The 22,512-nt window shown below is 46.7% G+C and overlaps 1 protein-coding gene across 1 annotated transcript in view; it reads left to right on the top strand.

Annotated features, from left to right (window-relative positions):
- The window catches only part of LOC147105940 (coiled-coil domain-containing protein 77-like), a 75,321-nt gene that overhangs the window by 17,412 nt on the left and 35,397 nt on the right, over positions 1–22,512 (top strand). Inside the window, exon 4 of the mRNA XM_086009770.1 lies at positions 5–26. Within this exon, the coding sequence (XP_085865896.1) occupies positions 5–26 (22 nt within the window). The remainder of the gene's footprint in view (positions 1–4; positions 27–22,512) is intronic.

Raw genomic sequence — 22,512 nt, 5'->3', positions numbered from 1 at the left:
ACTTTCACAAAGAGCCTCCACACAAGGTATTGCAATTACCCCATGGGCTGAGTGACGGGACAGCTCGGCCGCTTTGTTCACTGTTTTTGTATTCGGAGAACCCAATCGCAGGATTAGATTTGAGCTTATTTTGAATATAAATTCCTGGTGTTCATCCTCCATATATAAAGAATAATAGGCCAAAGTTAGAAGGACGGGGAATCACGAGGGCACAGATCGAGAGCTTGGAACCATGGTGATCGTGTGGTGGTCCTCCTCACCCGTTTGCCCTGTGATTCTTCCCCCCCCCCCAAGGTGTTGGCCCTGTGATTCTTCCCCTCCACCGCCCCCCCCCCCACCCCCAAGGTGTTGGCCCTGTGATTTCTCCCCCCAGGTGTTGGCCCTGTGATTTCTCCCCCCAGGTGTTGGCCCTGTGATTCTCTCTCTCTCCCCCCCCCCCCCCCCCCCCCCCCCCAAGGTGTTGGCACTGATTTCCGTCCCCTCTCCCACCATTGTGACCAGTGCTGGCCTGCAAGGATCGGAGTTGGGACTTTTACTGTTCACTTTATTTATTAACGCCTCAGATGATGGAATGGAAAGTCTCAGATATCCAAATCTGTGGATGACACAGAGATAGGCAGCATTGTGAGCAGTGCAGATGGAAGCATAAAATGACAAAGATATTAATAGAATAAGTGAATGCGAAAAACTGTGGCAAATGGATTTCAAGGTAGGGTAAGGGTGGTCGAAGTTTGGAACTCAGTTCCGCAAACAGCAATTGATGAGATCCATTGTTAATTTTAAATCTGAGACTGATAGATTTTTTTTTTAACCAAGATATTAAGGGATACAGGGTAAAGGTGGATATATGGAGTTAGGTCACAGATCAGCCATGATCTCAATGAATGGTGGAACAGGCTCGAGGGGCTAAATGGCCTGCTCCTGTTCCTATTCTTAGTTTTGGGAGAGTTTTGGAGAGCTGGGTGTCGTCGGCGTACATGTGGAATCAAACGTGATTTTGGATGATGTTGCCGAGGGGCAGCATGCGGATGAGAAATAGGATAGGGGCCCTTGGGGGACTTCGCAGGTAACGGAGCGGGAAGAGAAGCCATTGCAGGAGATTCATCCTTTTCTTTCTCCCCCTCCCCCGCCCCCAGGTGTTGGTTGTGTGGTCCCTTTCTTTCTTGGAACAAGTAAACATATTTGTGTTTCAATGTTTCTAATACAAGTATCAGATCTGCCCATGCAGCAGTACTCGTCACTCCTATAAGTGGCCCAAGGGTCTTGGGTTCCCAGGTGCACCCATACTGCCCAGTATCTAATTAAACAATAGCATAACCCAGCAGTGTAACAGTAGATCTCCCTTGTGACGCGAACTGGATAGCCTGTTATTAACGTGCACTTCTACGAGATGTCTGAAGGCCGACTGAAATGCTTCATGAGTCGAGACCAGATACAAACCATTAAGCTGCTTTATTATTTTAAAGACAGTAAGTGAACGTACAGAATATCTGATGTTAACAAATCTCGGCTTCATCCACCCAGCTACAGAACCCTCTTCGAACAAGAAAAATAATACATTTGCCACACTATACCTGTTAATGGGCTCATTTAACTCATCCTGGTCAGCCTTCGCTAGACCAGGCCTCCTTCCTACCTAATTGTCTGGCTTGTTGACTTGTTTTCGGCAGTGCCCTTTCTTCTAGACAACTTCTAACTGCAAAAATGTCATCCTGCTTCTTCCAGCTCTGGGCCCCAGGCTGGCACCTCTCTCTCCTGTTTAAAGGACCTAATTGACTGACCAAGTGTTGTCTCTTCCATATAGTGAGTATTCACAAGAAATGGAAGGCATTGCCTCTGACTCCTTCTCCATTCAAGGATTCGTCAGCAGGCCTGACAACCAAACTTGCTATCCCTTCTCCCAAGAGTATATTGTCAGCAGACACCTTGTGCTGTGCTTCTGTGAAATGAAAATCCCCACTTCAAAAGGTGTGAATGTTTCCTGAAATCTTGAAACTAGCTTTTACTGTCTGAAACACACTGGCCTGAGACACACAATCTGAATCCTACACCACACTTCCCGGCTCTGCTGTCCTTTCAGTTTAACCCCTTGAGAGCTACATTTAACTCCGACATGTAAGGGAAGTGGAGGAATTTCTGGACAGTTTTATCCAGAATGCAGTCACACCCCAGAGTTAAGCGCAGGTTCAGGAAGGGGAGGGTGTGACTGCTAGGGAGCTGGGTAGCGGGGATTTAAGAGAGGTTGAGCAGGAGATCCCGCAGACACTGGCCCTGTCCAACAGGTACGAAGTACTCGCTACCTGTGAGGTCAAGGAGAAAGACTGCAGGGAGGACAGCCACAATGCAGACCAAGGCATCGTGGCTCAGAAGGCTGTCCAAAGGGGGGGAAGAGCAGAATAGAAATGTGGTAGTGATAGGGGACTCTATAATTAGGGGGATAGATAGCATCCTCTGCAGCCAGGAACGAAAATCCCGAAGGGTGTGTTGCCTACCCGGTGCCAGGGTAAGGGATATCTCACAGCAGCTGGAGAGGAACTTGGAAAGGGAGGGGATAAATCCAGTTGTCGTGGTCCATGTTGGAACAAACGACATGGTTAGGAACAGGGAGGGGGTCCTGCTGAAAGAGTATCAGGAGTTAGGCTCTAAATTAAAAAGCAGGATCTCGAGGGTAATAATCTCTGGGTTATTGCCCGAGCCACGCGCAAACTGGCATAAAAGCAGACAGATCAGGAGAATTAACACGTGGCTAAAGGGCTGGTGTGGGAAAGAGGAGTTCCTTTTCATGGGACACTGGCACCAGTTCTGGGACAAGAAGGAGCTGTACCGATGGGACAGGCTCCACCTGAACCGGGATGGGACCCGTGTCCTAGCGGAAAGGGTAAATAGGGAGGTGGCAAAGGCCTTAAACTAGTAAGATGGAAGGAGGGATCTACCAGCCTAATTGTAAACAAAACAGGAAAAGATAGCATAGGAAAGAATAAAGTAAGGGGAGAGGAAATCCTATTAAAAATGAGTTAAACTGTCTGTACAGCAATGCACATAGTGTCCGTAATAAAACAGGGAGCTGGAGGCAATTGTGTGTTGCGAGGAACCAGACATAGTGGGGATCACTGAGACATGGCTACAGAAAAATCAGGACTGGGAATTAAACATTGCAGGGTATAACATTTATAAAAGATAGAGGGGGAAAAAGGGGAGGTGGAGTAGCTGTACTTATTAGGGATAATATACTGGCAGTAAAAAAAGTGACTCCGCTATCAGCAAGACAAAAATAGAATCCATATGGATAGAGATAAAAGATAATGAAGGATCAATCACACTAATTGGTGTAGTCCACAGACCAATGACTAGTGGAAGGGAGGTGGAGGAACAATTATGCAGACAAATTGGGGAAATGAGTAAAAAAACACAGAATAATAATCATGAGGGATTTCAACTACCCTGATACTAATTGGACAGAAGAGGTAGGTAAAGGGGATAAAGGAATGGAGTTCCTACAATGTGTACAGGACACTTTTCTAACCCAGTATGTAAAAAGCCCAACTAGTAATGGGGAATGAACCAGAGCAAATAAGAGAAGTAAAAGACGGGGAACATCTTGGCAATAGTGACCATAATATAATACGCTTGAAGAGGGGGGTAGGGAAAAAGCAGGTAATTACAGACCTGTAAGCCTTACATCAGTTGTGGGCAAAATGCTGGAGTCCATCATTAAGGATGAAATAGCGGAGCACTTAGCAAATGGGGACAGGATAGGACAGAGTCAACATGGATTTACAAAGGGTAAATCGTGCTTGACTAATCTATTGGAATTTTTTGAGGGAGTAACTGGTAGAATAGATGGGGGAGAGCCAGTAGATGTGGTGTACCTGGACTTCCAAAAGGCCTTCGATAAGGTCCCACATAAAAGATTAGCATGGAAAATTGAGGCTCATGGGATAAAGGGGAAAGTTTTGGCGTGGATAGGGAACTGGCTGTCAGATAGAAAACAGAGAGTTGGAATAAACGGCTCATTTTCTGAATGGCAGGCAGTAACAAGTGGGGTACCACAGGGATCTGTCCTGGGCCCCCAGCTGTTCACAATTTACATTAATGACCTGGATCAGGGAGTCGGATGCAGCATTTCCAAATTTGCAGATGACACTAAACTAGGAGGTGGGGTGGGCTCAGAGGAAGAGACCAGGAAGCTCCAGAGCGATTTGGACAGACTGGGCGATTGGGCGGATAAATGGCAGATGCACTATAATGTGGACAAGTGCGAAGTTATCCACCTTGGGTGCAGGAACGGGAGGGCAAATTATTATTTAAATGGCAATAGATTGGGAGAGGGGGAAGTACAGAGAGACCTGGGTGTTCTTGTACACCAGTCACTGAAGGCGAGCATGCAGGTGCAACAGGCGGTCAAGAAGGCAAACGGTATGCTGGCCTTCATAGCAAAAGGGTTAGAATACAGGAACAGGGATACCTTGCTGCAGCTGTACAGGGCACTGGTGAGACCACACCTCGAGTACTGTGTACAGTTTTGGTCGCCTCATCTGAGGAAGGATGTTCTTGCCATGGAGGGGGTGCAGCGGCGATTCACCAGGCTGATACCAGGAATGGCGGGAATGACCTATGAGGAGAGACTATGTAGTTTAGGGATGTACACACTGGAGTTTAGAAGATTGAGAGGGGACATCATAGAAGTGTATAAAATTCTGACAGGTCTAGACAGACTGGATGCAGAAGGAATGTTTCCCTTGGCGGGTGAGAACAGAACTAGAGGACATAATTTAAGGATAAGGGCTAAACCATTTAGGACAGAGATGAGGGGGAATTTCTTCACTCAGAGAGTGGTGAACCTGTGGAACTCATTGCCACAGAGGGCAGTGTACGCCAGCTCATTAAATATATTTAAGAGGGAATTAGATATATTTCTACGGGCAAAAGGGGTTAAGGGTTACGGAGAGAAGGCGGGGACGGGATACTGAATTAAAGGATCAGCCATGATCTCATTAAATGGCGGAGCAGGCACGAAGGGCCGAATGGCCTACTCCTGCTCCTATCTTCTATGTATCTATGTATCTATGTAGAAGGACATAAGTATGACGAAAACCAGGGTAATAGATTGGAAAAAAGCTGATTTTGATGGGCTGAGAATAGAACTTGGGAAAATAAAATGGGCAACAATATTGGCAAACAGCAATGGGAAACATTTAAAACGGTGTTCAACAGGGTGCAGGAACAATATATTCCGCTAAAACGAAAGAACAAACTAAACACTAATGAGACTCCATGGATGAATAAAGCCATAAGGGAACAATTGAGGGTAAGGAAAGAGGCATACATTAAGTACATAGACAGCAGAGGAGTGCACGATAAGGGAGAATACAAAGAGATTAGGAGAGATCTCAAAAAAACAATTAGGAAGGCAAAGAGAAACTATGAAATAAAATTATCAAGGAAAGTAAAACAAAATAGTCAAATATTTTACAGGCACATCAATAAAAAAAGGAAGGTTGGGATGGGAATAGGGCCATTAAGGGATATACAGGATAATACCACAGGTAACGATAGAGAGATGGCAGAAATACGAAATAATTATTTTGGAAAGAGTAAATTTGAAAGCAGCGAGAGAAATGTCAAGGCTCTGGAGCAGAGTAGAGTTTTGGGTAAAAATAATCGGAGTGGGTCAGGAAGGGACAGAGTAACAAAGGTAATAAGGCGTCAGTGACTAAGGTTACATCAGGGATAAAGAGAAATAAGTCAAAGCTAAAGACACTATATCTGCGCGAAGCATTCACCACAAAATAGATGAATTAATAGCGCAGATAGAAATTAACAGGCTTGATCTAATAGCCATAACAGAGATGTGGTTACAAAGTGGGGAACTAAATATTTCAGGATACATAACTTTTCGAAGGGACAGGTAAAATGGAAAAGAAGGAGGGGTAGCCCTGATAAAGGATGGGGTAAAGACAGTAGAGAGAAAGGATCTTGGCTCTGAAAATCAAGAAGTAGAATCAGTTTGGGTGGAGCTAAGAAATAGCAAGGGGCAGAAAACATTGGTGGGAGTTGTTTATAGGCCCCCAAACAGTAGTTGTAATGTAGAGCAGAGCATAAATCAGGAAATTAGAGGCACATGTAACGAGGATAATACAGTAATCATGGGGGACTTTAATCTACAAATAGACTGGGCAAACCAAATTTGCAGTAATAGTGTGGAGGATGAGTTCATGGAATGTATACAAGATAGTTTTCTGGATCAGTATATGGAGGAACCAACTAGAACAGGCTGTTTCAGATCTAGTATTGTGCAAGGAGAAAGGGTTAATTCATAACCTTGTAGTAAAGGGGCCTTTAGGGAAGAATGACCATAATATGATCGAATTTTATATTGAGTTTGAAAGTGACTTAATTAAATCCAAAACTAGGGTCTTCAAACTAAACGAAGCAAGCTACGTAGGTATGAGGGGCAAGTTGGCTAAGGTAGATTGGGAAACTACATTAAAAGGTATGATGGTAGAGAAGCAATGGCTAGCATTTAAAGAATCAATACATAATTTACAACAAATATACATTCCTTTCAGGCACAAAAGCCCCACAGGAAACGTGGTCCAACCGTGGCTAACGAGAAGTTAAAGGCGGTGTTAGATCAAAGGAAGAGGCTTATAATGTTGCCAAAAAGAGTAGTAAGCCTGAGAATTGGTAAGATTTTAGATTCTACAAAGGAGGACCAAGAAATTGATGATGAAAGGGAAAATAGAATATGAGAGTAAACTAGCGAGACATAAAAACAGATGTAAAAGCTTCTATAGGTATGTAAAAAGGAAAAGATTAGCAAAAGTAAATGTGGGTCCCTTACAAGCTGAGACATGAGAAATTATAATGGCGAATAAGGAAATGGCAGGGAAATTAAACAAATACTTTGTGTCTGTCTTCATGGAAGAAGATGCAAAAAAAACTTCCCGGACATAGTGGAGAACCAAGGGTCTAGCGAGAATGAGGAACTGAAAGAAATTAGTATTAGCAAAAAAAATAGTACTGGAGAAATTAATGGGACTGAAAGCCGATAAATCCCCTGGACCTGATGGCCTACATCCTAGGGATTTGAAAGAGGTGGCTATAGAGATAGTGGATGCATTGGTTATCATTTTCCAAAATTTGATAGATTCTAGAATGGTTCCCGTGGATTGGAAGGTAGCAAATGTAACCCCACTATTAAAGAAAGGAGGGAGAGTGAAAACGGGGAACTACAGACCAGTTAACCTGACATCAGTAGTAGGGAAAATGCTAGAATCTATTATTATTTGTTGGGGTGAAAATAAATTCACATCTAAACCATGTAAAAGTAAGAAGATGCAGTTTATTATCAGAGCTCTGGGAGAAGCGCCTTAGACCCCGTGGTCTGTGTGAGCACCTTCTCGTTCTCTCTTGGTTGGTACAGCTTTTTATTCTATTTTCATCCAATCACATTGTATTACAATAATCACCTGATCACACATGGATTCTTTTCAGTATTAATAAAGGTTAGTTACATCTTACTATGCCTTTGGTTACAGGTCAAATTCCCATGACCCCTATATTCTGCTGTGTCTGCAATTTTTAGCTAAAGCAGCATATTCCTTATCACTTACGCAAAACGCACATATTCTGTCTGGTCCCACAATTGCGTCTTATCTTGGTTTTTCGAAGCTTCTCACATTGTTCTTTGTTTTAGTTTCGCCTCTTTACGTAAGTCAATTTTTATTGTGATATTTCTTATCTTATTCACTTTCACATGACCCCACTCCTTTGTTCTGAGTTTAATTTTGCTGGCATCACTTAATTAGTGGTCACCTCGGCTGCCTGAATTCTGAGAGGGTTCAATTTAACCCCTTCAATACAATAGCTAATTAATCCTCCCCTGCAATGATTCTGGCGGTTAGGCCCTCGTGACCCTTCTTGGTCTGCAATACTGGGCTGCAGGTCATAGGTTACAGTATCAACAACTCGTTTGTAACTGAGCCCATTCTTTCTGTTCTATTTCTTATCTCTGCCACCTGTGTTATGACGTCTGGTTCTGTAGTTGCTAGGCTGAGGTTTCTTTAATAATCTACGCAAGCCATTTTGTTACTTTAAGTTTAGCTGATTTTATTAAATCTTTCTCACAGTTCAGCATTAGCTGTGTGTAGCTTGGTGGCTATGCCTTATCTTATTCTTGTAAGGCTCCATTGTATAAAGTCCTTGAGCTGGGCAGACATTTTATCTAGCCACCTGGCTTCTCCTCAGCTCTTAGTGATTTCGCACATAACCCCTTTCTCTTTCCTTTGTAATTTGTTTGCTTTGCATTTTAAACACTGAGAGGATTTGCTTTTAACCCTTTCATAAGGATGTGGCAACACGGCACTTAGAAAATAATAATAGGATTGGGCAGAGTCAGCACGGCTTTATGAAAGAGAAATCGTGTTTGACGAATGAGTTTTTTGAGGTTGTAACTAGCAGAATAGATGAGGGGGAACCAGTGAATGTGGTGTATTTGGATTTTCAGAAGGCCTTCGATAAGGTGCCACACAGGAGGTTATTAAACAAAATTAGGGCTCATGGGATTGGGGGTCATATACTAGCATGGATTGAGGATTGGTTAATGGACAGAAAACAGAGAGTAGGAATAAACAGGTCATTTTCAGTTTGGCAGGCTGTAACTAGTGGGGTACTGCAAGGATCAGTGCTTGGGCCTCCGCTATTCACAATCTACATCAATGATTTAGATGAGGGGACCAAATGTAATATATCCAAGTTTGCTGATACAAAGCTGGGTGGAAATGTAAGTTGTGAGGAGGATGCAAGGAGGCTTCAAGGAGATATAGACAGGCTAAGTGAGTGGGCAAGAACATGGTAAATGGAATATAATGTGGAGAAATGTGTGTTTTTTTAAATGGTGAGAGATTGGGAAATGTTGGTGTTCAGAGGGACCTGGGTGTCCTTGTAAACGAATCACAAAGTTGACATGCAGGTACAGCAAGCAATTAGGAAAGCAAATGGTATGTTGGCCTTTATTACAAGAGGATTTGAGTATAAGAGTAAAGATGTCTTACTGCAACTTTATAGGGCCCTGGTACGACCACATCTGGAGTATTGTGTACAGTTTTGGTCTCCTTACCTAAGGAAGGATATACTTGCCATAGAGGGAGTGCAAAGAATGTTCACCAGACTGGTTCCTGGGATGGGGGGATTGTCCTATGAGGACAGATTGAGTAGACTAGGCTGACATTCCCTAGAGTTTAGAAGAATGAGAGGTGGTCTCATTGAAACATACAAAATTCTTGCAGGGTAGATGCAGGGAGGATGTTTCCCCTGGCTGGGGAGTCTAGAACCAGGGGTCACAGTCTCCGAATAAGGGGTCGGCCATTTAGAACTGAGATGAGAAATTTCTTCACTCGGGGTGGTGAATCTTTGGAATTCTCTACCCTAGAGAGCTGTGGAGGCACATAAGATGTAGGAGCAGGAGTAGGTAATTTGGCCCCTCGAGCCTGCTTCACCATTCAGTAAGATCATGGTTGATCTGATCTTGGCATCAACTCCACTTCCCTGCCTGCTCCCCATAACCCATGACTCCTTTACCATTCAAAAATCTGTCTATCTCCACCTTAAATATATTCAGCCTCTCTGCATTTACCCTGTCAATCCCCCTCAGAATCTTATGTTTCAGTAAGATCACCCCTCATTCTTCTAAACTCCAATGAGTATAGGCCCAGCCTGCTCCATCTTTCTTCATAAGACAACCCCTTCATCTCGGGAATCAACCTGGTGAACCTTCTCTGAACTGCCTCCAATGCAAGTATATCCCTCCTTAGATAAGGAGACCAAAACTGTACGCAGTACTCGGGTGTGGTCTCACCAGCGCCCTGTACAGTTGTAACAGGACTTACCTATTTTTATACTTAATTCCCTTTGCAATAAAGGCCAACCTTGCTGTACCTGCATACTAACTTTTTGTGATTCATGTACAAGGACCCCCAGATCCCACTGTACCTCAGCATTTTGTAATCTCTCCCCATTTAAGTAATTTGCTTTTTTATTTTTCCTACCAAAGTGGATAACCTCACATTTTCCCACATTATACTCCATCTGCCAGATTTTTGCTCACTCACTTAGCCAACCAATATCCCTTTGGAGATTCTTTGCGTCCTCCACACAACTTGCTAACCCACCTATCTTTGTATCATCAGCAAATTTGGCTACAGTACACTCGGTCCCTTCATCCAAGTCATTAATATAGATTGTAAATAGTTGAGGCCCCAGCACTGATCCCTGCGGCACCCCACTAGTTACAGTTTGTCAACCTGAAAATGACCCATTTATCCCGACTCTCTGCTTTCTGTTTGTTAGCCAATCCTCTATTCATGCTAATATATTACCCCCAATCCCGTGAGCTCTTATCTTGTGCAGTAACCTTTTATGTGGCACCTCATTGGTTGAGTATATTCAAGACAGAGATCAATAGATTTTTCAATGTTAAGGGAATCAAGGGATATGGGGATAGGGTAGGAAAGTGGAGTTGAGGTAGATGATCAGCCATGATATTGAATGGCGGAGCAGGCTTGAGGGGCCAAAAGGCCTGCTCTTGCTCCTATTTCTTATGTTGAAATTGAAATAAAGCGAGGTTGATGATGCAGGAAACTTTTTTTTATCCGGCACTGATGGGACCGACGTGGTGCCGGTTCATCAAAAATTCCGGATAACCGAAAGCTGCAGTAAAAGATACGGAGAGCCGAGAGCTCCGTATAAAGCAACAAACCCTGTTGCTTAGCAACAAGTTCAGAACAGTGGTCACAAGTTCCAAGCGTCTCTGTAGCTTAGCAACAGCTGCAGCCACACCCTTGCACAGCAACAGATCGAGGAAGTCAAGTACAATATGAAGTAAAACTTAGCTGAAGCTACTGCTGAATTTTGGGTTATTTAGGTGCCGGTAAATGGAAAGTTTCCTGTCGTACTATCCCTTGAATTGGAATATAAACACACATTCAGAATATGAGGGAACAAATGAGGCCAGTGTTCAGCCTACAGCAGTGAAATGGTCATCAGCTTGGCAAATCAAGACAGTATGCTTCATAAAAACACCTGCATTATTGGACAGAGCTGTCTTGCAAAGAGTGTTTAAAGCTTGAGCTTCAATTTTGCTTTGTAAATCACAACCTTCTATGACCCAATCTACAACCTGCCGAGGGACAACTTTGCTCATTTATAACCCTGATTTTAACTCTGGATAGGAAGAGAGGCAGGTGGCAAACAGCCCTGACGGTGACAACCAGATGCCTAGGAGATTTTAACTCCATTGGATGGGTGATTATTCCCGTCTGAAACCGTCAGGAAGCAGCAGCTGGCTGGCGAACAGGAGTGCAAGTCCTGACAACAGGGGGAGGCCACCAGGGACCAAAGGAACAGTCCTCAGTACTCTGCTCAGTGGCAGGGAGGGGTTTTCAGGAGGGTTAACAACAACTTGCATTTATATAGCGCCTTTAACGTAGTAAAACGTCCCAAGGCACTTCACAGGAGCATTATCAGATAAAATTTCACACTGAGTCACGAGATATTAAGACAGGTGACCGAAAGCTTGATCAAAGAAGTGGGTTTTAAGGAGCACATTAAAGGAGGAGAGAGGGGTAGAGCGGTTCAGGGAGGTCATTCCTGAGCTTCGGGCTTAGATTGCTGAAGGCACGGCCGCCAAAAGTGGAGCGATGAAAATCGGCGAAGCGCAAGATGTCAGAATTGGAGGAGCACAGAGATTTCAGAGGGTTGTAGGGCTGGAGGAGGTTGGAGAGATATGGAGGGGTGAGACCATGGAGGAATTTTAATTTTGAAGTTGAGGCGTTGCTGGACCAGGAGCCAATGTAGATCAGCGAGCACCGGGGTGATGATGAGCGGGACTGAGTGCGAGTTCGGACATGAGCAGTAGAGTTTTGGATGAGCTTATTTCTGTGTCGGGTGGGAGATCGGAGGCCGGCCAGGAGAGCATTGGGATAGTCAAGTCGAGAGGTAACAAAGGCCTGGATAAGAGTTTCTTCAACAGATGAGCTGAGGCAGGGGCGGAGATGGGCGATGGTACGGAGGTGGAAGGAAGCGGTCTCGGTGATTGAGAGGTTATGAGGTCGGGAGCTCGGTCAAATAGGATGCCAAGGTTGCGAACAGTGTGGTTCTGCCTCAGACAGTGGCCAGGAAGAGGGATGGAGTCGGTGGCCAGAGAACAGAGTTTGTGGCGGAGACTGAAGACAATGACTTCGGTCTTCCCAGTATTTAATTGGAGGAAATTTCTGCTCATCCAGTATTGGATGTCGGACAAGCAGCGTGACAAATCAGGCAGTGGAGGAGTTGAGAGAGGTGGTGTTGAGGTGGAGCCAGTTGTCATCAGTGTATATCTGGAATCTGACATTGTGTCTTCAGATGATGTCACCGAGGGGCAACATGTAGAGGAGAAATAAGAGGGGGGGCCAAGGATACATCCTTGGGTTTCGTGATCGGGGAGCCGGGGAGGAAAGCCCGGGACATGGGAGGCCTAAACTTTTGTTGTGGGGCCAGTGGGGCAAACTGTCTCCCTCCTCTCTTTCTCCACTTCTGTCTCTACACTCCTTTCTTCCCCTCCTCCAATTTCTCCCCCTGCTCCTCCCTCAATGTCTCTCTGTTCTCCTAGCTCCATTCTATCTCAGTTTGCTATTCGCTCCTCTTTCCTGCCCCATTGCAAGCTTCTCATGAATGATCCTTTTAACTTCTCCCTCTCCTGTTCCTCTTCAGCTGCAAATATATTGAATTATACGCTTCTCCTCCCTGCATTGTCAATGTTGATGTCAAGTCTCATCAATCTTTACCAAAGTCTTTCCCAGGACACTGCCACAATTTTCAAAGCTTTTTAAAATCCAGGCTTGGCATCGCCTAATCATTACTGTCTGATTTGCCTCATCTTCCCTTTTATTATATTCACCCTTGGTGGGGTCCTGTACTGTGGGCCTCAGCCCTTCGCTTCCACTTTTCAACTAATAAAAACTATTTCTAGTCAAAAGCATACATATAAACATACAAATAAAAGACAGCAAAGACTGATTGCCCCGTCCAGCCTGTGTCACCCAGACACAGGCAGCTTACATGCAGCATCAACCAGTCACAACCTCCCGAGAGAGGCAAAACATTAGACTCATTTTGAGAAAAACTTCTGGGAATTTCCTCTCCAACCCCTGAAGCCGATCAAACTCATGCAGACTAATATCAGTAATTACAGCTAACCCCATCGATCTCTTCACAGCAAATGTACTTCACTCAGCAACCCATCTAGACCGCTTCTGAAGTGATTTTAGACGATCTATTCCAGGAGGTCCAAGATTCTGAGAAGTACTACTTCTGGCTATCTAAACTAACACTGTTTTTGTCTTTTATTCTGATGCCTATTTCTTCCCTCACCATCTTGCACAAAAAAACCGAGCCAAACACAATCTATTCCATTCATCATTTAAGAAAGTCAATCTTAACAGGGCAAAGTTTATACTTCTGCATTAAAAAGCAAAGGAAGACAGTTATTGTCTGAAAGATGGCACCTCTGACAGTGCAGCACTCCTGCAGTGCAGAACTCCCTTAATACTGCCCTCTTTGACAGTTCAGCGCTGCCACAGTACAGCCCCTCCGACAATGCAGCGCTGCATCAATACTGCCCCCCCCCAACAGTGCAGCGCTGCCTCAGTACTGCCGCTCCGACAGTGCAGCGCTGCCTCAGTACTGCCGCTCCGACAGTGCAGCGCTGCCTCAGTACTGCCGCTCCGACAGTGCAGCGCTGCCTCAGTACTGCCGCTCCGACAGTGCAGCGCTGCCTCAGTACTGCCGCTCCGACAGTGCAGCGCTGCCTCAGTACTGCCGCTCCGACAGTGCAGCGCTGCCTCAGTACTGCCGCTCCGACAGTGCAGCGCTGCCTCAGTACTGCCGCTCCGACAGTGCAGCGCTGCCTCAGTACTGCCGCTCCGACAGTGCAGCGCTGCCTCAGTACTGCCGCTCCGACAGTGCAGCGCTGCCTCAGTACTGCCGCTCCGACAGTGCAGCGCTGCCTCAGTACTGCCGCTCCGACAGTGCAGCGCTGCCTCAGTACTGCCGCTCCGACAGTGCAGCGCTGCCTCAGTACTGCCGCTCCGACAGTGCAGCGCTGCCTCAGTACTGCCGCTCCGACAGTGCAGCGCTGCCTCAGTACTGCCGCTCCGACAGTGCAGCGCTGCCTCAGTACTGCCGCTCCGACAGTGCAGCGCTGCCTCAGTACTGCCGCTCCGACAGTGCAGCGCTGCCTCAGTACTGCCGCTCCGACAGTGCAGCGCTGCCTCAGTACTGCCGCTCCGACAGTGCAGCGCTGCCTCAGTACTGCCGCTCCGACAGTGCAGCGCTGCCTCAGTACTGCCGCTCCGACAGTGCAGCGCTGCCTCAGTACTGCCGCTCCGACAGTGCAGCGCTGCCTCAGTACTGCCGCTCCGACAGTGCAGCGCTGCCTCAGTACTGCCGCTCCGACAGTGCAGCGCTGCCTCAGTACTGCCGCTCCGACAGTGCAGCGCTGCCTCAGTACTGCCGCTCCGACAGTGCAGCGCTGCCTCAGTACTGCCGCTCCGACAGTGCAGCGCTGCCTCAGTACTGCCGCTCCGACAGTGCAGCGCTGCCTCAGTACTGCCGCTCCGACAGTGCAGCGCTGCCTCAGTACTGCCGCTCCGACAGTGCAGCGCTGCCTCAGTACTGCCGCTCCGACAGTGCAGCGCTGCCTCAGTACTGCCGCTCCGACAGTGCAGCGCTGCCTCAGTACTGCCGCTCCGACAGTGCAGCGCTGCCTCAGTACTGCCGCTCCGACAGTGCAGCGCTGCCTCAGTACTGCCGCTCCGACAGTGCAGCGCTGCCTCAGTACTGCCGCTCCGACAGTGCAGCGCTGCCTCAGTACTGCCGCTCCGACAGTGCAGCGCTGCCTCAGTACTGCCGCTCCGACAGTGCAGCGCTGCCTCAGTACTGCCGCTCCGACAGTGCAGCGCTGCCTCAGTACTGCCGCTCCGACAGTGCAGCGCTGCCTCAGTACTGCCGCTCCGACAGTGCAGCGCTGCCTCAGTACTGCCGCTCCGACAGTGCAGCGCTGCCTCAGTACTGCCGCTCCGACAGTGCAGCGCTGCCTCAGTACTGCCGCTCCGACAGTGCAGCGCTGCCTCAGTACTGCCGCTCCGACAGTGCAGCGCTGCCTCAGTACTGCCGCTCCGACAGTGCAGCGCTGCCTCAGTACTGCCGCTCCGACAGTGCAGCGCTGCCTCAGTACTGCCGCTCCGACAGTGCAGCGCTGCCTCAGTACTGCCGCTCCGACAGTGCAGCGCTGCCTCAGTACTGCCGCTCCGACAGTGCAGCGCTGCCTCAGTACTGCCGCTCCGACAGTGCAGCGCTGCCTCAGTACTGCCGCTCCGACAGTGCAGCGCTGCCTCAGTACTGCCGCTCCGACAGTGCAGCGCTGCCTCAGTACTGCCGCTCCGACAGTGCAGCGCTGCCTCAGTACTGCCGCTCCGACAGTGCAGCGCTGCCTCAGTACTGCCGCTCCGACAGTGCAGCGCTGCCTCAGTACTGCCGCTCCGACAGTGCAGCGCTGCCTCAGTACTGCCGCTCCGACAGTGCAGCGCTGCCTCAGTACTGCCGCTCCGACAGTGCAGCGCTGCCTCAGTACTGCCGCTCCGACAGTGCAGCGCTGCCTCAGTACTGCCGCTCCGACAGTGCAGCGCTGCCTCAGTACTGCCGCTCCGACAGTGCAGCGCTGCCTCAGTACTGCCGCTCCGACAGTGCAGCGCTGCCTCAGTACTGCCGCTTCGACAGTGCAGCACTGCCGCTCCGACAGTGCAGCGATGCCTCAGTACTGCCCCCTCGACAGTGCAGCGCCGCCTCAGTCCTGCCCCCTCGACAGTGCAGCGCCGCCCCAGTCCTGCCCCCTCGACAGTGCAGCGCCGCCTCAGCCCTGCCCCCTCGACAGTGCAGCGCCGCCTCAGCCCTGCCCCCTCGACAGTGCAGCGCCGCCTCAGCCCTGCCCCCTCGACAGTGCAGCGCCGCCTCAGTCCTGCCCCCTCGACAGTGCAGCGCCGCCTCAGTCCTGCCCCCTCGACAGTGCAGCGCCGCCTCAGTCCTGCCCCCTCGACAGTGCAGCGCCGCCTCAGTCCTGCCCCCTCGACAGTGCAGCGCCGCCTCAGTCCTGCCCCCTCGACAGTGCAGCGCCGCCTCAGTCCTGCCCCCTCGACAGTGCAGCGCCGCCTCAGTCCTGCCCCCTCGACAGTGCAGCGCCGCCTCAGTCCTGCCCCCTCGACAGTGCAGCGCCGCCTCAGTCCTGCCCCCTCGACAGTGCAGCGCCGCCTCAGTCCTGCCCCCTCGACAGTGCAGCGCCGCCTCAGTCCTGCCCCCTCGACAGTGCAGCGCCGCCTCAGTCCTGCCCCCTCGACAGTGCAGCGCCGCCTCAGTCCTGCCCCCTCGACAGTGCAGCGCCGCCTCAGTCCTGCCCCCTCGACAGTGCAGCGCCGCCTCAGTCCTGCCCCCTCGACAGTGCAGCGCCGCCTCAGTCCTGCCCCCTCGACAGTGCAGCGCCGCCTCAGTCCTGCCCCCTCGACAGTGCAGCGCCGCCTCAGTCCTGCCCCCTCGACAGTGCAGCGCCGCCTCAGTCCTGCCCCCTCGACAGTGCAGCGCCGCCTCAGTCCTGCCCCCCCCCCCCCGACAGTGCAGCGCCGCCTCAGTCCTGCCCCCCCCGACAGTGCAGCAACTATCTTATATTGATGGCACCTAGTTATGTTCTTCCCCACAAGTGGAAACATTCCCATTGTATCCACTCTATCAAAACCTTTCATAATTTTAAAGACCTCTATTAGGTCACCACTCAGCCTTCTTTTTCCAAGAGAAAAGAGACCCAGCCTGTTCATCCTTTCTTGATATGTATACCCTTGCATTTCTGGTATCATCCTTGTAAATCTCCTCTGCACCCTCTCCAGTGCCTCTATATCCTTTTTATAATAAAGCGACCAGAACTGTACGCGGTACTCCAAGTGTGGTCTAACCAAGGTTCGATACAGGTTTAGCATAACTTCCCTACTTTTCAACTCTATTCTTCTAGAAATAAACCCTAGTGCTTGGTTTCCTTTTTTTATGGCCTGTGTTGCAACTTTGTGATTTGTACTCGGAGATCCCTTTGTTCCTCTACCCCACCAAGACTCGCACCCTCCAAGTGATGACCTCACTATTCTTCCTACCAAAATGTAATAACACTTTTATCTGTGTTGAACTTAATTTGCCAATTATATGCCCATTCTGCAAGTTTAATAATGTCCTCCTGTAATTTGTTGCAGTCTGCCTCAGTATTGACTATACCCCTAATTTGCTGTCATCCGCAAACATAGAAATGATGTTTTTGATTCTGAAGTCTAAATCGTTAATATAAATTGTGAACAACAGTGGTCCCAGCACTGATCCTTGTGGAATGCCACTACCCACCTTCTGCCACTGAATACCTACCTTTTACCCCTATTCTCTGCTTTCTGTCTTGAAGCCAGCTAGCTATCCATTCTCCTACTTGTCCCCTGACTCCGCATTCTCTGACCTTGTTCATCAGTTTATTATGGGGTACCTTATCGAAGGCCTCTTGAAAATCCAGATAAATTACATCTATTGCATTACCATTGTCTACTCTCTCTGTTACCTCTTCAAAAAATTTAATGAGGTTGGTCAAGCAAGACTTTCTGTTTTGAAATCCATGCTGACTATCCATTACTGTGTTTTTGGTTTCCAGGTGTTCTATTTTCTCCTTTAGTAGGGATTCCATTATTTTTCCCACCACTGATGTTCAGCTGACTGGTTTATGTTCTATCCCCCTTAAATATAGGTGTACTGGTCTCGCTAGACGTGCTCCTATCTAGTTAACCAGCCAGCTAAACACTCATTCAAATAATTCCTTGACAAGCGGGTTTGCTGTTTTGAAGCTTTACTTGAACAAATTTGTGAAACTGTAAACAAAGACAAAGTATGTTTTGTACATAGAACTGAGTACCATACATTAGATGTTACATAAGATATAAACATATTTATAACAATAGAATAGACCAATTGTATAACTAAGCACTTGAGCTAAACTTTGGTAACTACCAACTAATAACTTATAAACAAAGTATTGTCAAATACTACACTGACAAAGTTGCTACAGGAAACTTTGTGCCCTCCGGCACCGACGGGACCGAGCTGCTGCCGTTCCCTCAAAACTGCCGTACACTCCAGAGCTAATGTTGAAACATACGGAGATTTTCATCTCCGTATGGATCAACAAACCCTGTTGCTTAGCAACAGCCTTTAAACAGTCGGCAAGCATCTCTGTAGCGTCTCTAGCTGAAGCTGTTGCTTAGCTACAGACGTCGCAGAGCTTGACTGTTCAAAAAAAGCAAAGAAAAGAAACGAAAAGAATAAAAAACGGCTCCTGATTTTTGCCGGTGGCTCGAGCTTGCCGGACGGTTTGCCTCTGGATAACACAAAGTTTCCTGTATCATGTTAACAAACAAAGATACTCACAGACATTGCGTCCTGTCCAGCATATAAGATAAGATGAGATGACACAGGATTGAGAATCCCTCATTGGAGATTCTCCATAACTCAGTAGGTTCTTTCTGGAATACTACTTCCGGGTTAAAACAGGAACAAGGTCAAATGACCTGTTGCAGTATACTAACACTGCTATACACTAACTACCACTATACTAACACTGCTATACACTAACTACCACTATACTAACACTGCTATACACTAACTACCACTAGAGGGTGCTATCTGCATGTAATAAGTCCAGAACAATAGGTATTACGTTACCTATCCGCTAGTCCTCTGGCACTGCATCTTTTTCTAACGAATTATTCAATATGTGTAGTAATGCCTCTGCTATCTCTTCCCTAGATGCTTTTAAAATGCGTGGATGCAATCCATCCGGACCAGGGGTTTTATCCTCTTTGAGTTTGATTACTTTATTTAACATTTCCCCTCTTATTTTAAATACACTTACCTCATTACTAATCTCATCGTCCAATGTCATGTCTCTTATGTTCATTAATAAATAGACATTCTTATTATGAACACAGCGAGCTTTTGCTAGACACTTTTATTGAGCACATGTGGACTAGGTACAGTATCTGTAGAGGCATCCATCTTGACTGCTGCCTTGTGGGTAGCCTAGTGCCTCATGGGTAATGTAGTCTTAATATACATACAGCTGGGTAGTGTAGTCTTATATACATACGGCTATATACAGCTCTACACAGCTCTACGGCTCCACCTAGTGTCCACTATAGAATGACATGTTATTGATCATTACAATGTCCACCTGTTCTATCTCCCTGTTAAATACTGAAACATAACAACATAAGAAATAGGAGCAGGAGTAGGCCATTTGGCCCTTCGAGCCTGCTCCGTCATTCATTGAGATCATGGCTGATCTTCAACCTCAACTCCACTTTCCTGCACTATCCCCATATCCTTTGATTCCCTTAATATTCAAAAATCTATTGATCTCTGTCTTGAATATACTCAACGACTGAGCCTCCACAGACCTCTGGGGTAGAGAATTCCAAAGATTCACCACCCCGAGTGTAGAAATTTCTTCTCATCTCAGTCCTAAATGGTCGACCACTTATTCTGCAACTGTGACCCCTGGTTCTAGACTCCCCAGCCAGGGGAAACATCCTCCCAGCATCTACCCTGTAAGAATGTTGTATGTTTCAATGAGACCACCTCTCATTCTTCTAAACTGCAGAGAATATAGGCCTAGTCTACTCAATCTCTCCTCATAGGACAATCCCCCCATCCCAGGAATCAGTCTGGTGAACCTTTGTTGCACTCCCTCTATGGCAATTATATCCTTTCTTAGGTAAGGAGACCAAAACTGTCCACAATGCTACAGGTATGGTCTCACCAGGGCCCTATATAATTGTAGTAAGACATCTTTACTCTTATACTCAAATCCTCTTGTAATAAATACCATTTGCTCTCCTAATTGCTTGCTGTACCTGCATGTTATCGTTTGGTGATTCGTGTACAAGGACACCCAGGTCCCTCTGAACACCAACATTTCCCAATCTCTCACCATTTAGAAAATACTCTGATTTTCTGTTTTTCCTACCAAAGTGGATAACTTTACATTTCTCCACATTATATTCCATTTGCCATGTTCTTGCCCACTCACTTAGCCTGTTTATATCTCCTTGAAGCCTCCTTGCATCCTCCTCACAATTTACATTCCCACCCAGCTTTGTATCATCAAATTTGGATATATTACACTTGGTCCCCTCATCCAAATCATTGATGTAGATTGTGAATAGCTGAGGCCCAAGCACTGATCCTTGCAGTACCCCACTAGTTACAGCCTGCCAAACTGAAAATGACCTGTTTATTCCTACTCTCTGTTTTCTGTCCATTAACCAATCCTCAATCCATGCTAGTATATGACCCCCAATCCCATGAGCCCTAATTTTGTTTAATAACCTCCTGTGTGGCACCTTATCGAAGGCCTTCTGAAAATCCAAATACACCACATTCACTGGTTCCCCCTCATCTATTCTGCTAGTTACAACCTCAAAAAACTCATTCGTCAAACACGATTTCTCTTTCATAAATCCGTGTTGACTCTGCCCAATCCTATTATTATTTTCTAAGTGCACTGTTACCACGTCCTTAATAACAGATTCTAGTATTTCCCTACTGCTGATGTCAGGCTAACTGGTCTGTAGTTCCCCGTTTTCTCTCCCTCCTTTCTTAAGTAGTGGGGTTACATTTGCTACCTTCCAATCCACGGGAACCATTCTAGAATCTATCGAATTTTGGAAAATGATGACCAATGCATCCACTATCTCTATAGCCACCTCTTTCAAATCCCTAGGATGTAGGCCATCAGGTCCAGGGGATTTATCGGCTTTCAGTCCCATTAATTTCTCCAGTACTACTTTTTTTGCTAATACTAATTTCTTTTAGTTCCTCATTCTCGCTAGACCCTTGTCCTCCATTATTTCCGGGCAGTTTTTGTGTGCCATCTTCCGTGAAGACAGACACACAGTATTTGTTTAATTTCCTTGCCATTTCCTTATTCCCCAATATAATTTCTCATGTCTCAGCCTGTAAGGGACCCACATTTACTTTTGCTAATCTTTTCCTTTTTACATACCTATAGAAGCTTTTACATCTGTTTTTATGTCTCGCTAGTTTACTCTCATTCTATTTTCCCTTTATCAGTTTCTTGGTCCTCCTTTGCTGAAATCTAAAATCCTCCCAATTCTCAGGCTTACTCTTTTTGGCAGCATTGTAAGCCACTTCCTTTGATCTAACACCGCCTTTAACTTCTCTTGTTAGCCACGGTTGGACCTTAAAGGAATGTATATTTGTTGTAAATTATGTATTAATTCTTTAAATGCTAGACATTGCTTCTCTACCATCATACCTTTTAATGTAGTTTCCCAATCTACCTCCGTAGTTTGCTTTGTTTAGATTGAAGACCCTAGTTTTGGATTTAGCTAAATCACTTTCAAACTCATAAAATTCGATCATATTATGGTCATTCTTCCCTAAAGGCCCCTTTACTTCAAGGTTATTAGTTAACCCTTTCTCCTTGCACAATACTAGATCTGAAATAGCCTGTCCCCTGGTTAGTTCCTCAACATACTGATCCAGAAATCTATCTTGTATACATTCCATGAAATTGTCCTCCACACTATTACTGTAAATTTGGTTTGCCCAGTCGATATGTAGATTAAAGTTCCCCATGATTACTGTATTACCCTTGTTACATGTGCCTCTAATTTCCTGATTTGTGCTCTGCTCTACATTACAACGATTGTTTGGAGGCCTATAAACAACTCCCACCAATGTTTTCTGCCCCTTGCCGTTTCTTCGCTTCACCCAAATTGATTCTGCTTCTTGATCCTTTCTCTCCACTGTCTTTATCCCATCCTTTATTATCAGGGTTACCCCTCCTCCTTTTCCATTTTGCCTATCTCTTCTAAAAGTTAAGTATCCTGGAATATTTAGTTCCCAACCTTGGCCACATTGCAACCACGTCTCCGTTATGGCAATTAGATCAAACCTGTTAATATTATTCTGCGGTATTAATTCATCTATTTTGTTGCGAATGCTTCGTGCATTCAGATATAGTGCCTTTAGCTTTGACTTATTTCTCTGTATCCCTGATGTAACCTTAGTCACTGATGCCTTATTACCTTTGTTACTCTCTCTGTCCCTTACTGACTCGCTCTGCTTATTTTTACCCAAAACTCTACTCTGCTCCAGAGCCTTGACATTTCTCTCACTGCTTTTAAATTTACTCTTTCCTGAATCCTCCTGCCCCCCCCCACCTCTCATTAGTTTAAAGCCCTGTCTACTGCCCTTTTCGGTTCGCCAGGACACTGGTCCCAGCTCGGTTTAAGTAGAGCCCGTCCCAACGGAACAGCTCCCTCTTTCCCCAGTACTGGTGCCAATGCCTCATGAACTGAAACCCAACCATGGCCACATTGC

The sequence above is a fragment of the Somniosus microcephalus genome, chromosome 16 (genome assembly GCF_052327205.1).
Source record: "Somniosus microcephalus isolate GS21.2 chromosome 16, FLI_Smic_1.0, whole genome shotgun sequence".
Lineage (NCBI taxonomy): Eukaryota > Metazoa > Chordata > Chondrichthyes > Squaliformes > Somniosidae > Somniosus > Somniosus microcephalus.
The sequence above is the reverse complement of the archived record's forward strand: the minus strand, read 5'-3'. Positions and strand labels throughout refer to the sequence as shown.